Below are 12,546 nucleotides of genomic sequence, written 5' to 3' on the forward strand. Positions count from 1 at the left end.
ACACAAAGAAATGCCTCCAAAATACTTCCAGCGAAACCTGTGAGGCTATTGCTGTATTTTTCAATCAAAAAATTGATGATATTAGAAATAATATAGTACATCTCCCCAACACTGCGGATCCTCCTAAGCTCCAGTACTCCTTTATAAACAAATGAAATCCTTTCACCAGGATAGATTTGTCTGATTTACATAGAATAATCTCTTAACTGAAACCCTCCACCTGCGTCCTTGACCCAATACCAACAAGTTTTTTCAAGGAAGTATCAGGCGTGCTAATTGATAATATTCTTGACATTGTAAACTCGTCATTAGATACGGGGGTCTTCCCAGATGGTCTTATAACTGCTGTAGTTAAACCCCTACTCAAGAAAAATAATCTTGACCCCTCTGCTTTTTAAAATTTTTAGACCCATCTCTAACCTGCCCTTCTTAAGTAAAATTCTAGAGATGGCAGTCATTATGCAGTTAACACTAGAATTACCAGAGCCTACGAAAAAACTCGTAGGTCCGTCTCACCTTAAATCGCTTCTTAAAACCGTTCTCACCTCTCCGCCAGCGTCTTTTGTTAATCTAAATGTGCTGATAAAAGAAAAGCTGCAAGTAGCCGGGTATTCCATCCCCCCCAACGACTTAGAACGTGCACATACTTCTCCCAGCTCATGCCTTGATTGATTATCTGGGAGTGAAGTGGAGTTTTAGAGTGGAAATAATAGATCATTATTTGGAATACTGTACACGTATTGCACGTGTGTTCCGTTTCTACAGTAATCCGTGTAAACACATTTTTAAAACAGAAACGTTTTTCATATTGTAGTAGTAAATGACAAAATGTAAGCATAAACTATATAATGTATGAAGCCTGAAGTCCAAATATCAAACACTTTCACAAAAGGTACAAATATAAAATTTAACATATAACATGTAATTTATGATAATTGTAAAGGTTAGTTTTTTTTTCACTTTTCATTCTCTCAGTCGTGTTCAGGATCCTTCCCTAATCCCCCGCAAAACCATCTGAGGATGCTGTTTTCACCTAAAAATGCGCTACAGCTCTGCAGCGTACTTGTGACTGCATTCTCGTACCAATGCTTGCGAACTGAAGTGCCTGCATGCACTTTTCGTGGCATTACACGTCTATTTTTTTGAGCATGCCCGTGTCGCTCAAACACAGGAACATATGTTGGTGTACAAGTATAACAAAACAAGTACACTTTTATTCTAGACTATAAGTAAAGAAAAAATAAAGCAAATTACAGTAGGCAGTTGATACGACAGCTTGTGTGGTGCAATGCTAAGAACTGCCGATTTCCAATCCGTGCTATATAAAATCATCATATTCAAATATTAACAATTCCCACACACCCTTCCTACATTCACGACATGTGTACTTGTTGCAGTGTACACATCTCTCTGTGCTATGGTTCCTATTACACTGAATGAGCACCTGACATTGTACTTTCTTCCCTATATAAATAACATTCAAGTATAGCGCGTCTCCAAATAAATCACATTTGAGTTATAGCGCGTCTCCAAATAAATCACATTTGAGTTATAGCACGTCTTTATGTGAAAACAGCAATATCAGAAATGGGGGGGAGGGATCGTGATCGACTGAGAGAATGGAACTGAATTTAAAAAAAAAAAAAAACTAACCTTTACAATTATCATGCATTTACACTGGCTCTTACAGACTGACTGAAATCAAATGTATGTTTTTATTCTAAAATAGTTCAGTACATGCAATATTATTTGAAAATGAACAGCGTCAGATCGGGTTTGAATACACGCTGATGCTGTTACAGAAGAAGTCAGCTTATTCAGTGCAGCAGTTTCAACGCACAGTACATGCAATATTATTTGAAATCGAACAGCGTCAGATCAGGCGCATATTCAAACCCGATCTGACGCTGTTCGTTTTCAAATAATATTGCATTGGTGCGGTGATGTTTTTACATATATTGTCTCTTTCATTCATTTTGTGGTTTGTAATCAGTGACCGCGTGTTTTTCCCCGATCTTGCCAGTTCACACATGTTGCTGTATGGTGGTGTTTCTTTTGTACTCCAGGACATGCAGAGGACAGAATAGTACAGAGCAGGAAGTTCAGCGCTATATGCAATCAGACAGGCAGAGAAGGCACTAGATATATAAATAAACAGGGAAGGCACTGTATAATAGATATATAAAAAACAGCTAAGGGGATAGATATATAGATAGGTAGGAAGGAAAGGCACTATATGACAGTCAGACAGGGAAGCTCCTATATAATAATAAAATTACTGTTATTACTATATAGATAGACAGGGAGTTCAGGCAGGCAGAACGGCGAAGGTTAAAAATAAATAAATTTTTTCTCCAGCGGGGAATCGAACTCGGATCTCTTGAAGTACAACAAGTCTGCTGTGCTGTAAGTGACAAAATCTTACCAGTACACCACGGAAGCTGTTGTAAAAGTCTTGGACCTTTTATGAAAGTGTTTATTGTCTCTTTGGCTGTCAGGCTTCACACATTTTATAGTTTATGTCTACATTTTGTAACATTTATTACTAAAATATGAAAAAGTTTCTGTTTTAACATTGTGTTTACACAGATTACTGTAGAAACGGAACATACATGAAATGCGTGTGTTCCAGATAACAATCTATTATTTCCACTCTAAAACTCCACTTCACTCCCAGATAATCGAGGCATGAGCTCGGAGAAGTTCATGCACGTTCTGAGTCGGTGGGGGGATGGAATAGCCGGCTGCTTGCAGTTTGTTTTTATCAGCACATTTACAGGACAAAGGAGACTGGCGGAGAGGTGAGAACGGTTTTAAGAAGCGATTTAAGGTGGGACGGATCTACGAGTTTTTTCGTAGGCTCTGGTAATTCTAGTGTTAAATGACCACCTCAATAAACATGCCATTCTTGATAAATTTCAGTCAGGTTTTAGAACAAATCACAGCACAGAAACTGCACTCATTAAAGTAGTAAATGACTTGTGGGTAAATGCTGACAGAGGCCATTTATCTGTTCTCATCCTCCTAGATCTGAGAGCCGCATTCGACATCATTGATAACAATATTCTTAGAAATCGCCTTAGTCAATGGGTGGGCCTCTCTGGCAGGGTCCTAAATTGGTTTGAATCCTACCTGGCAGGTAGAAAATTCTTTGTAAGTTGTGGTAATTGTAACTCAAAGTACAATTATTTTTAATTGTGGATGGATCCATAAAAGTGGATCTGTTTCTTTTTTTTGTTTAATTCCCAGATTTTAGCATCTTGCAGATTAGATTGCTTTTGCTTTGTAATTAATTATTTTAAGATACAGTATGCAGTAAATGAAGCTACAGATGTAATGATGCACAGTTTCAATCTGTAAACATTTAAGGTTTAAGAATCAATAGAAATAATTTACATAATTACAATTACAGGTACTGAAGTTCAGTACTTTTTGGCAGATGTTATCTTTATGAAGAGCTGCTTTTCACAGGCAGCACTTCAGTCCCTTTACAACAACCACCTGAATATTAATGACATTTTAGCAGTGGTTACAGACAATGCATCATTCTGTCTGAAAGTATTCCAGGAGGTTTTAAAAGGGGTTATGCCTAACAGTGTATATTCAACCTGCTTGTGTCATGTCATCACTTTGGTGGGAGAGACCTGCCAGCACTATAAATACTTTAGTGAGGCTGCATCACTAGTGATGTGGGTAAAGTCTGCCTTCTTCAAGAAGCCCAGAAACCCCAGAGGCAGGAAACACCAGGTGGAATGGCTGCTTCGAATCAGTAGGGTACCTCACTGAACATATTAACCTCTAAAAAAAGTTCCTTCTGGCCAAGAACACATCAGCTCAAGCTGTAGCAAATATCCTAGACCTTAAAAGTGATGTTCACCTTTATCTCAGAAGGATGCGTCAAACTAGTAACAGTTCTTACAATTCTGGAGGGCACTTGCTGGCCTACTGCAGTCTCAGCATACAGCATCATGGAGGATCTGGGCTCCTACCTGATCAATGGAACTGCAAAATAAAGTTTACTTGTGGTTTCATTAAAAGGAATGTAAAGTGCATTTCATTATTGTTAGTTTTGTTGTAGCTATTGCTACTCACAGTAAAAAAATAAATAAATAAAAAATAAAAACCCAAAAATCCAAATCATGGAAAAATAAAACGGTGAAAACAAAAAATAGAAAAAAAAATAAAAACAGAATTTGTGAAAAAATAAAATGGATTCCATAGGGACCTATTTATAGCAGACTAGCTGTCCCCCACAGCTCCGCTTGCACAGTAGTGAAACAGGACAAACTTTAAAAATCGATAAACAAAACAGAACAGATGCTGCTAGCTAAGCGGAGGCAAGGTACACTCCAAAACGTGGTGACAGGTAGACAGACTCGAATGGAGGCTGGCGCGTGAAGAGTGCCCTGCCGACTCCCTACCCCTGACGTCATGCTTCCCCCTCCCCTTGGCTCACAGCCTCTGTCTTGGATTAGAGTGAATAATTTGCTCCTTCAAGTGAACTATGATACTTAGCGCGATGAGAGAAGTCACAAAATCCACTGGAATTTTCAAGCAAATTATAGAAAAAGAACCCAATCTAAATCTATTAAGCAGTTAAATCTGCTTAGTTAGCGAACGAGAGAAAGTTATGAGTGAGGAGGGTCCCGCGCCCCTCCCTACATCTCTCTCAGATCCGCGCAAATTAATCAGTACCGCAAGCGAACTATGATCATGATGACAGAAATCGCAAAATCAACCCGGAATGTTCACGCAAATTATGGAAAAACACCCGATCTACATAAGTTAAGTAGTTCTCTGGTGAAAAGTTCACAGACAGGCAGACAGACATGCATTAATCTACAGCATGTTAAACATAAAATTACCAACCCATAAAGTTAATCTAGCATTTAAGTAAAGTTTATCCCTTCAGTCCATAGCAAGGCATGCTGACACACACAAACACAAATTTCCACACATAAATACATAAATATCAGTTCAAACTTGCCAACAAATTTCCAATACAAGTCTTTGAGATGCAGAAGCAAACCAATTTTCAGAAAAAAAAACAAATGAAATGAACAATAATAAACATATTCTTTCACCAAGTATAGGCAGCCCCACAATGATCTTTATACTTCATTTTTTCTTAAGGCAGTGTCTTTTTTCAATAGAAAAACACTTGATGAAGTATGTTTTATAGGCAGATTTAAAACTTGGTTGAACATCTTAAAAATTAGGAAAGACAAATCAAAAAACAAGTGCATTAGTATAGCTAGGTGTACTAAGAGTATACAGAAAGTATATTAAGTTATCTCAATAATTCCTGATCAAACTAAAAAATACCTTTAAAAATGAAACATTCAAATAACCATGAGTATGAAAATTGCTCATAAAAAGTGCCCATAAATAATTCTAAAAACAACAGATAAAAGTGCTGTACATCATGATAACAAATGTCATTTCCTGAAACTATATTCTGCTTTTTTTTATATAAAGCCTAATAACTGCTAGCACACTGATAACAGCACTGCACCCAGTGCAATTTGAATGTGATCAGGCCCTGCTTTCAAAATATTAACATGTAGCGACTTTAGATAAAAACTCTTAGTTCAAAAGTTATAACATTAAGACTCGATGAATGAACACCATTCAAGCCATTAACAAAAACCATACAGATCCATTTGCAAGAGCCCGAAAGGTATTTTGCAAACTAACCAATTTTTACTTTCTACAACACTTTTCACAGAGGATTTGATCAACATTCAACATTAACTGTGCAAGGTGACCTCAGAATTTTGAAAAGACTGGTAGAAAACATTCTCAGATTAAATATTATACAGTAGATTACTCAATTTTAGATAGAAAACCTATATAAGTTAATAGGTTTGTGAGTGACAAATTCATGGTGTCCAATCAATGTTATTTTCCAGTCACAACAGCGTGTTGTAACTCGTATAACTAGCTAATACTTGAGCAGGAAAGCATTCCCCATGAAAATTCAACTCAGTGACAAAAACTGACATTCGAGATTAAAATAACAGCTTCAAATAGCCTATTGAAAAACAAGACATATACTGTACTTTTACATATATATTCACAAGGGAGGCAGTCAATAGGCTTAACTACAGGTAAAACAGCGGGTCAGGGGTTGACAAAGTGCGCCAATGTCTTTTCTCCCTCCTTTGCAGATCACCAGAAGGAAAGACAACCTAAACCCCAACCAGGTTCCATTTCCATCTCCAGACCACACCCTCCTACTGACCTTACTTCTGTCTGTTCACCATTGGACCATTCTCTTCTTTCCCACCGCATATACAGCCAGCGTCTTGCCTTCCTCAGTCAGTTCCATCTTGGACCCAGTCATTTGAGACTGCTCTATATTTATCATGGCTTTTGAGACTTTGTTACTAATATACAGGGTGGAACCCCAAACCTTATTATATATAGGGGGTTTGCCCCATGCTCACTTCACTCAACAAACCCCCCCATACCCCGGCCTGTGCTATGCATCCGCCACTTCACATCTCTGCCGCTTCTTACTGCAATGCCACCTGATCTGCACCTTGCGAAGCGCTTCGAACATTTAAAAGCCTGTACAGCAGCTGTCCTTTTGCTCACTGCCTGGTCTCTACGACATTCTACTTTGTCATCTACTCTGTCTTTTATTTCTGGCCTGGGCGTGGTTAAATTTCTTGACACAAAGTCTCGTCTCGCAGGACGATAGTTCTTGATATTTTTCAGTTTATAATTTAACAACATCACTTTAAAGTTTGATAAATTCTGAAAAGAATGATACCAAACATATATATGAAGGTTTTAAAATAATCCTGATTTGAAGTGTGACAAATATATAGCTATAGCTTCACCATTGTGAGATATTATATGTCCCATCTTATATTCCTCAAGTTATTTTCACGTATTACTGTGCTTTCCAAAGCAATTTCACTACTTGCAGTCACACATGAGCATAATAATGACTTTCTAGATACTGATACTGTAAAAAATCTGGTCGCATTACTTATTTGGAACTTTTGCACCAAAGTTTTTTATTTTTTGTGACATGTCTAACATGGGACACTGTGAGCGCATATGGCTGGATGACTTTACATATGGATTATGTGACCTAAGTAAACGGAGATTTTTTTTCATTGACATGTTTGATATGGTTTACCAATGTCTAGTCTTAGTCAGTACAGGCAGTTAGTCAAATAGTAATGTTGTTATCTCTGTTTTGCACAAAAACTTGAGAATAAAGACGTTTCTCAGCCATCACTGCAAACGACAGGCAGTAAAAGAATATATTTAGGTAAGGTATTCCTTTTAAAGACAGGTTTCTACATCAGTAAATGAGGGAGAAGATGCAGAACTTCAACTCAAATGCACATCTTCCCTGTTTACATTCAATGGCGGCTTTTAAGAAAATAACTTAATGTTTTGGCAAAAAATGCACACATTTTGCATGTTTTGACATCATAAATGGATATCGAACATGCGAGTTAGGTGACAAGTTATGCAAGATTTGGTTTTTTCCCTCTGAAATTTTTCACATTGTTTAATACTGTATAGCGTTGATCACCTATCAGCCCAACTGACTTTAAATATTCAATCTTTCTCCTTGAAAACTAAAACTTGATCATTTTTTTTTTCATAGCCAGCACTACAAACCACATGGGATAAGCGATATTAAAAAAAACAAATACAATTTTTGGCTGGAGTATTCCTTTAACATTTTTGTCACTTTAAAATATGAATGTTTTCACATAATGTAATACAATTGAAAATCTAAGGGTAAAAAATATTGGTAATATAGTACTTACACATACTCTCCCGTTCGTTCAAGCAAACAAAGCAGCCTTGGATGTTTCTGTCCATCGAGTACCTGCCAGCCTCTCACAGAATGAAACCAAAAGTTAAGGAATAAATGGCAGACAAAAGAAAGGAATTTGTAAAAAGTGACTGGAATATAATGTTTTACATCTCTTATGCAATATGTTATATTTTGATCATTATGTATGCACACACTGATTTGCCACAACTTTTAAATTGAATATGCTAATAATTAAAAACAGGTAAAACTCACATCAGCCAATTGATTCCCATAAGAAACTTTAAAAATTTCAATATTTTAATACCTTTTTACTTTTACACCTTTAAAATGGATAGCTCTAACTAATATTCCAATGCAATCCTGCATCACACCCTAATATATTTGCAAGATCACTTTAATTTTATAACCATATAAAGTTACAAGTTAAAAATATACACTTAGAGATGGAATATATTTTATACCATCAATTCAACTTTGGTACTTTGTGAATTTCTTTGAAGTCAAAGTACGAGTTTATTATTTTATGATGTTTTATGACTATTCCACTTACTTATTCTATTCAATAACTGAAAATCAACAAACATGTCTAAAAATCAATGAAATACCAAAATATAATTTGCTTTTTTGTAACCTATAACTACAACATCAAGGCCATGTAATGGACTGATGCCCCGTCCAGGGTTGTTTTCACTTTTGCTCCCAGTGATTTCTGGGATAGGCTCTTGCCCCTGTCAACCATAGTTTTGAATTGAGCATGATGCAGTTTGATAAATTAGTTACAATAACATACACGTGATTTACTAATAGTGATTAATGAGATTTAAAGTATATAGATTTTAGAGTTTAGTGTGTACATAAATACTACATCTTTAGAAGTATTTAGTGTATTTTGTAGCTTGAGATGTTTCCTGTTGAATGTCTTTCTGTCTTTTCGAACCTGGATAGACTCTTGTTCCTGAGAAAGCCTAAATAGAACCAGCAAGTAAGACTAAGGGAATTAGCCGACTGCTGTCAGTGCCCAAAGGAAATGTTGTTGAGGACTGAACTGACTATTTTGACCCTTGCTTGGTTGCTTTGTGAGAACTGCATAGTTTGACTGTGGAGGAAGGACAAATCTTTATTCCCAAGATTTTTCTGACATAATACACAACCCAAAAAACAACAAGGCTCAATATAAACTAATAAACACACTACAACAGTAACTTACTCATACATAAACATGAATGAGTTCTTTGTACATTATTCAATGTAGTTTTTGGCACATCAAGGTAGTCTTCCACCTTCTAAATATTATATCTAGACCAGGGGTGTCCAATAAGTCTATCGCGATCAACCAGTAGATCAGGAAGGTGGTGCAGGTACATCGTGTTGCATTCAAATTTTTTTTTTAAATGTTAGTCTATCATATATCTTCCCTACAGCATTTGCCACTTGATTGACATACAGTGCGGCCAGTCTGAGATCTCCTTTCTTCTAACACACTGGTCATCCCGCTCACACGATCAAACATGCGGGCTACTGCAAAACTCCAGCTATCTAAGTAATCTAGTTAGCCTTCCAATTTATATCAGCTAAAGAAGAGATTTAAAAAAAAAATGTTGGGAGTTGAGGGAAGAGGAATTGGAAGAGGATTTTTTTTTTTCTCACAATGTCACAATCGAAGTGCGTTTGTCTGATCTGTCAATCTATCATTGCTATTCCAAAGAAGGAAAATGTGGAAAGGCACTTTGTAACTGTTCATAAAAACTATGAAACTGACTTCTTTCCGAAAAGCGATCTGAGAAAGGAGAGGGAACTAAAATTGCAGTTAATCGGACAGCCATCATTTTTCACTTGGCTGAATTCAAAAGCAAAGGCAGACACACCAAAGCATCGTTCTGGGTGAGTCACTCGATCATTAAGCATAAGAAGTCCTTCCAAGAAGAGAAATTCCAGCTGAGATTTCGAGACCCCTAGCCGGAGAAAAAGGAGTTTCTCCTTGTCATTAAGCATGTAGAATACAAGCAACTTAACGACCTGATCAACATGTTGAATGAGCTTAATTTACAGCAGCCAGGAAAAGACAAAACAATGGTCAATATGATTAGCTCAGTTAATGCTTTCAAATGAAAAATGCAACATCTGTCCTCAAAGCTGCAGCGCCTTGATTTGGGGAACATCCAAAACCTCACGTCAGTGCTGGAAACGCAATGGAAGGCGTGTGCACAACTTGACAGCATACACTACACCGAGCAGATTGAAAATTGTCTGTCAGACTTTGACAGACGGTTTCAAGACTCAGCTTTACTTGAGCCAATTACTACATTTAAATGCTATCCATTGAGGGAAGATGTTGAGGGTGATTCACTCGCATCAGAAATTGCAACACTGTTTCACCTAAAATTCCTTTACAGTGGAGGATGAGATTTTGACACTACAGGGTGACATTCAGCTGAAGTATGGGACTCATGGACAGTTTGGATCTTACTCACAGAGGACAAGTACCCAAACATGAGGAAATGTGCTACCTCCTTGACTGCATTATTCGGTTCTGCTTATTTATGCGAGTCAGCCTTTTCCCACATGAAGATTATTAAATCCAAATACTGTAGTGACCATAAATATTTTTAATGTAGGTAGATCATTTTGACCTGGTCATTTTAAAAGTAGCTCGCAAGCCGAAAAAGTGTGAGCACCCCTGATCTAGACTAACTTTTAAATAATCAATAAAAAGTACTCCACTTCAGATGCATCAGAACATAAAAAACTAAATACTGCACAAGTAGTCAGAGAGAGACCTGCAATGTTGATAGGATCAAAAGCTGCAGGATAGGGTAGAGAGCCAATTAACTATGAACTTTGGCAAATTCACTTAACCGAGAGCAAAAAAAAAAAAAAAGTAACCTTCACATGGAAAATAAAAATCAAGCTTTAAGGAAATGTAATTAGCTCCAAGTCATTTCCAATGCAAACAATGTATTTAAGAAAATGTAAACAAGGATGTACCACAAAAGATGACAACAAAACGTATTCAGCCAGTGGAATGTACCACTTTCCAACAATACAAAGCAAAACACCGCAGTTCCTCAGCCATAGGACTACGGTAGACTGACCCCAATCACAAAATACCTCAGATTCCATAAAGTAAGTAGGCAAACAGAGGATAGGAATGATGTTTCTCATGCATTTCTACAAATAAATCTGTAGCGTTCGCCTAAATCTTGAAATAACATCGGACATATACCATTCTGTGATTGGGTCCAGCAGACCCCTATGATCCTGTGTTAGGATATAGCGGGTTGGATGATGGATGGATGGATGGATGGATGGATAGTAAACTACAGATATCCTGCCCTGTCATATCTGCTTCTCCGCTACAGCGAACGATTGCTCATTTACAAAGCGTCATACGGCCAGCAGAGGAGGTTAAACTGTCAATGTACATGATCTGCGAGTTCCGTTTATTCTGTGCCTGAATGAATAACACTGTCACACGGATGCTTCGTGTTTTGACATACCTGCGCAGGCTTATGAAATAAAATACAACACAAAAACAACTATTTTCCTATCGCCATGAACGGGTCTACCAGGACTAAATATAATAACGTTATTATTTTGTAACAGCTACCCTAAATCTTATGTATGCGTATATCTATGTCTAAAGGAGTCGTTACTCTCGGCTGAAATCACCGGGCCACGGCGCACAACCACCCGTACGCTGTCCGTGGTCTCTTCGTTTATCTCCGGTTGCCACACATTGGAAGGATATTAAAATGCACTTGTCCCTTGGATCCAGTCTATCGTTCAATGCAGGCTCTGCCATGCTGCACTAGAATCCGGTCTTCCGTTGCTGACTTTACGGCCACCACAAGCACTCCGAAGGCCCTTCCAATACAGGCTCCACGCCGGCGGCTGGCTGGCTGTCCGTCTGACAGGTTCTACCTCCCGCCCCCACCCCTCCCCCGAGCCTGCCTCTACTTTCTCGCGGCGAGGAGCCTGGGCAGCTTGTCACTTCACAAGCCAAAAAAGGTGACTGTCCAGCGAGTCGTCGATGTCAACAAACTAAGACGAGGAATACAAAAGCGCGCCCTCTTTGCTTCTCCGAGTCGACGACTTCCCAGACAGACACGGCCTGATGCTCCTAGATCGGCTTGCACAGAGCTACTCCCACTTTGGAGTTTTGCGGGCACACCGCCATCTAACGTAAAGGACGACTAAGGCAAAGGAAAAGCGACTCTGTCACTCGGTTTTTCGAAGTTCCTGTAATGGGAGCAATTTTGTTTGAGAAAAAGGGGCGGTGTTTTCCTCCTTTAGATCACAACTGCAGGTGATCGTAGCAGAATTGACTTCGTTATATTAGTGGAAATGGAAAAATTAACCCTTGAATTTGTGAAGGGACTTACAAGATCTGGTCGTAATTAAATCAGAATGTAGGACATCTAACAAAAAATTTGCAAAGTGTTCAGTTGGATCAAAAGAGCCTTTAAGTAATAGAGTAGCCTGTGCATTTTACGTTAGAAATGTGAATACAGGAAAGGCTAGTTCAAGATAAATTATCGGATTTTTCAGCAGAAATAATGGCCATTATTTTTGCTTTAGGAAGGATAAATGAGGTTAAAACTAATAGGTCGTTATCTTAAGAGACTTATTAACATCTTTGAAGCCATAGATTCAGAAAACAAACAAAAAAAAGTAGAAATGATCTTTTATTGGAAGTAAAACGTGCCTTAGCTGTCTTGTGTTTGATTGTGATAATA

General features: G+C 37.8%; 1 protein-coding gene across 2 annotated transcripts in view; it reads right to left on the minus strand.

Moving 5' to 3' along the window:
• Positions 1–11,968, minus strand: part of ocrl (OCRL inositol polyphosphate-5-phosphatase) — an 88,346-nt gene extending 76,378 nt beyond the window's left edge. Inside the window, exons 1-2 of one of the 2 annotated variants that reach the window (XM_039766063.1) lie at positions 11,559–11,968; positions 7,800–7,879 (exon numbers count right to left, since the gene is read on the minus strand). In XM_039766063.1, coding sequence (XP_039621997.1) covers positions 7,800–7,879; positions 11,559–11,612 — 134 coding nt within the window. In that variant the 5' untranslated portion in view covers positions 11,613–11,968. The remainder of the gene's footprint in view (positions 1–7,799; positions 7,880–11,558) is intronic. The other variant, XM_039766062.1, reaches the window with a different exon arrangement.
• Positions 11,969–12,546: the final 578 nt, after the last annotated feature.

The sequence above is a fragment of the Polypterus senegalus genome, chromosome 10 (genome assembly GCF_016835505.1).
Source record: "Polypterus senegalus isolate Bchr_013 chromosome 10, ASM1683550v1, whole genome shotgun sequence".
NCBI classification, from domain to species: domain Eukaryota; kingdom Metazoa; phylum Chordata; class Cladistia; order Polypteriformes; family Polypteridae; genus Polypterus; species Polypterus senegalus.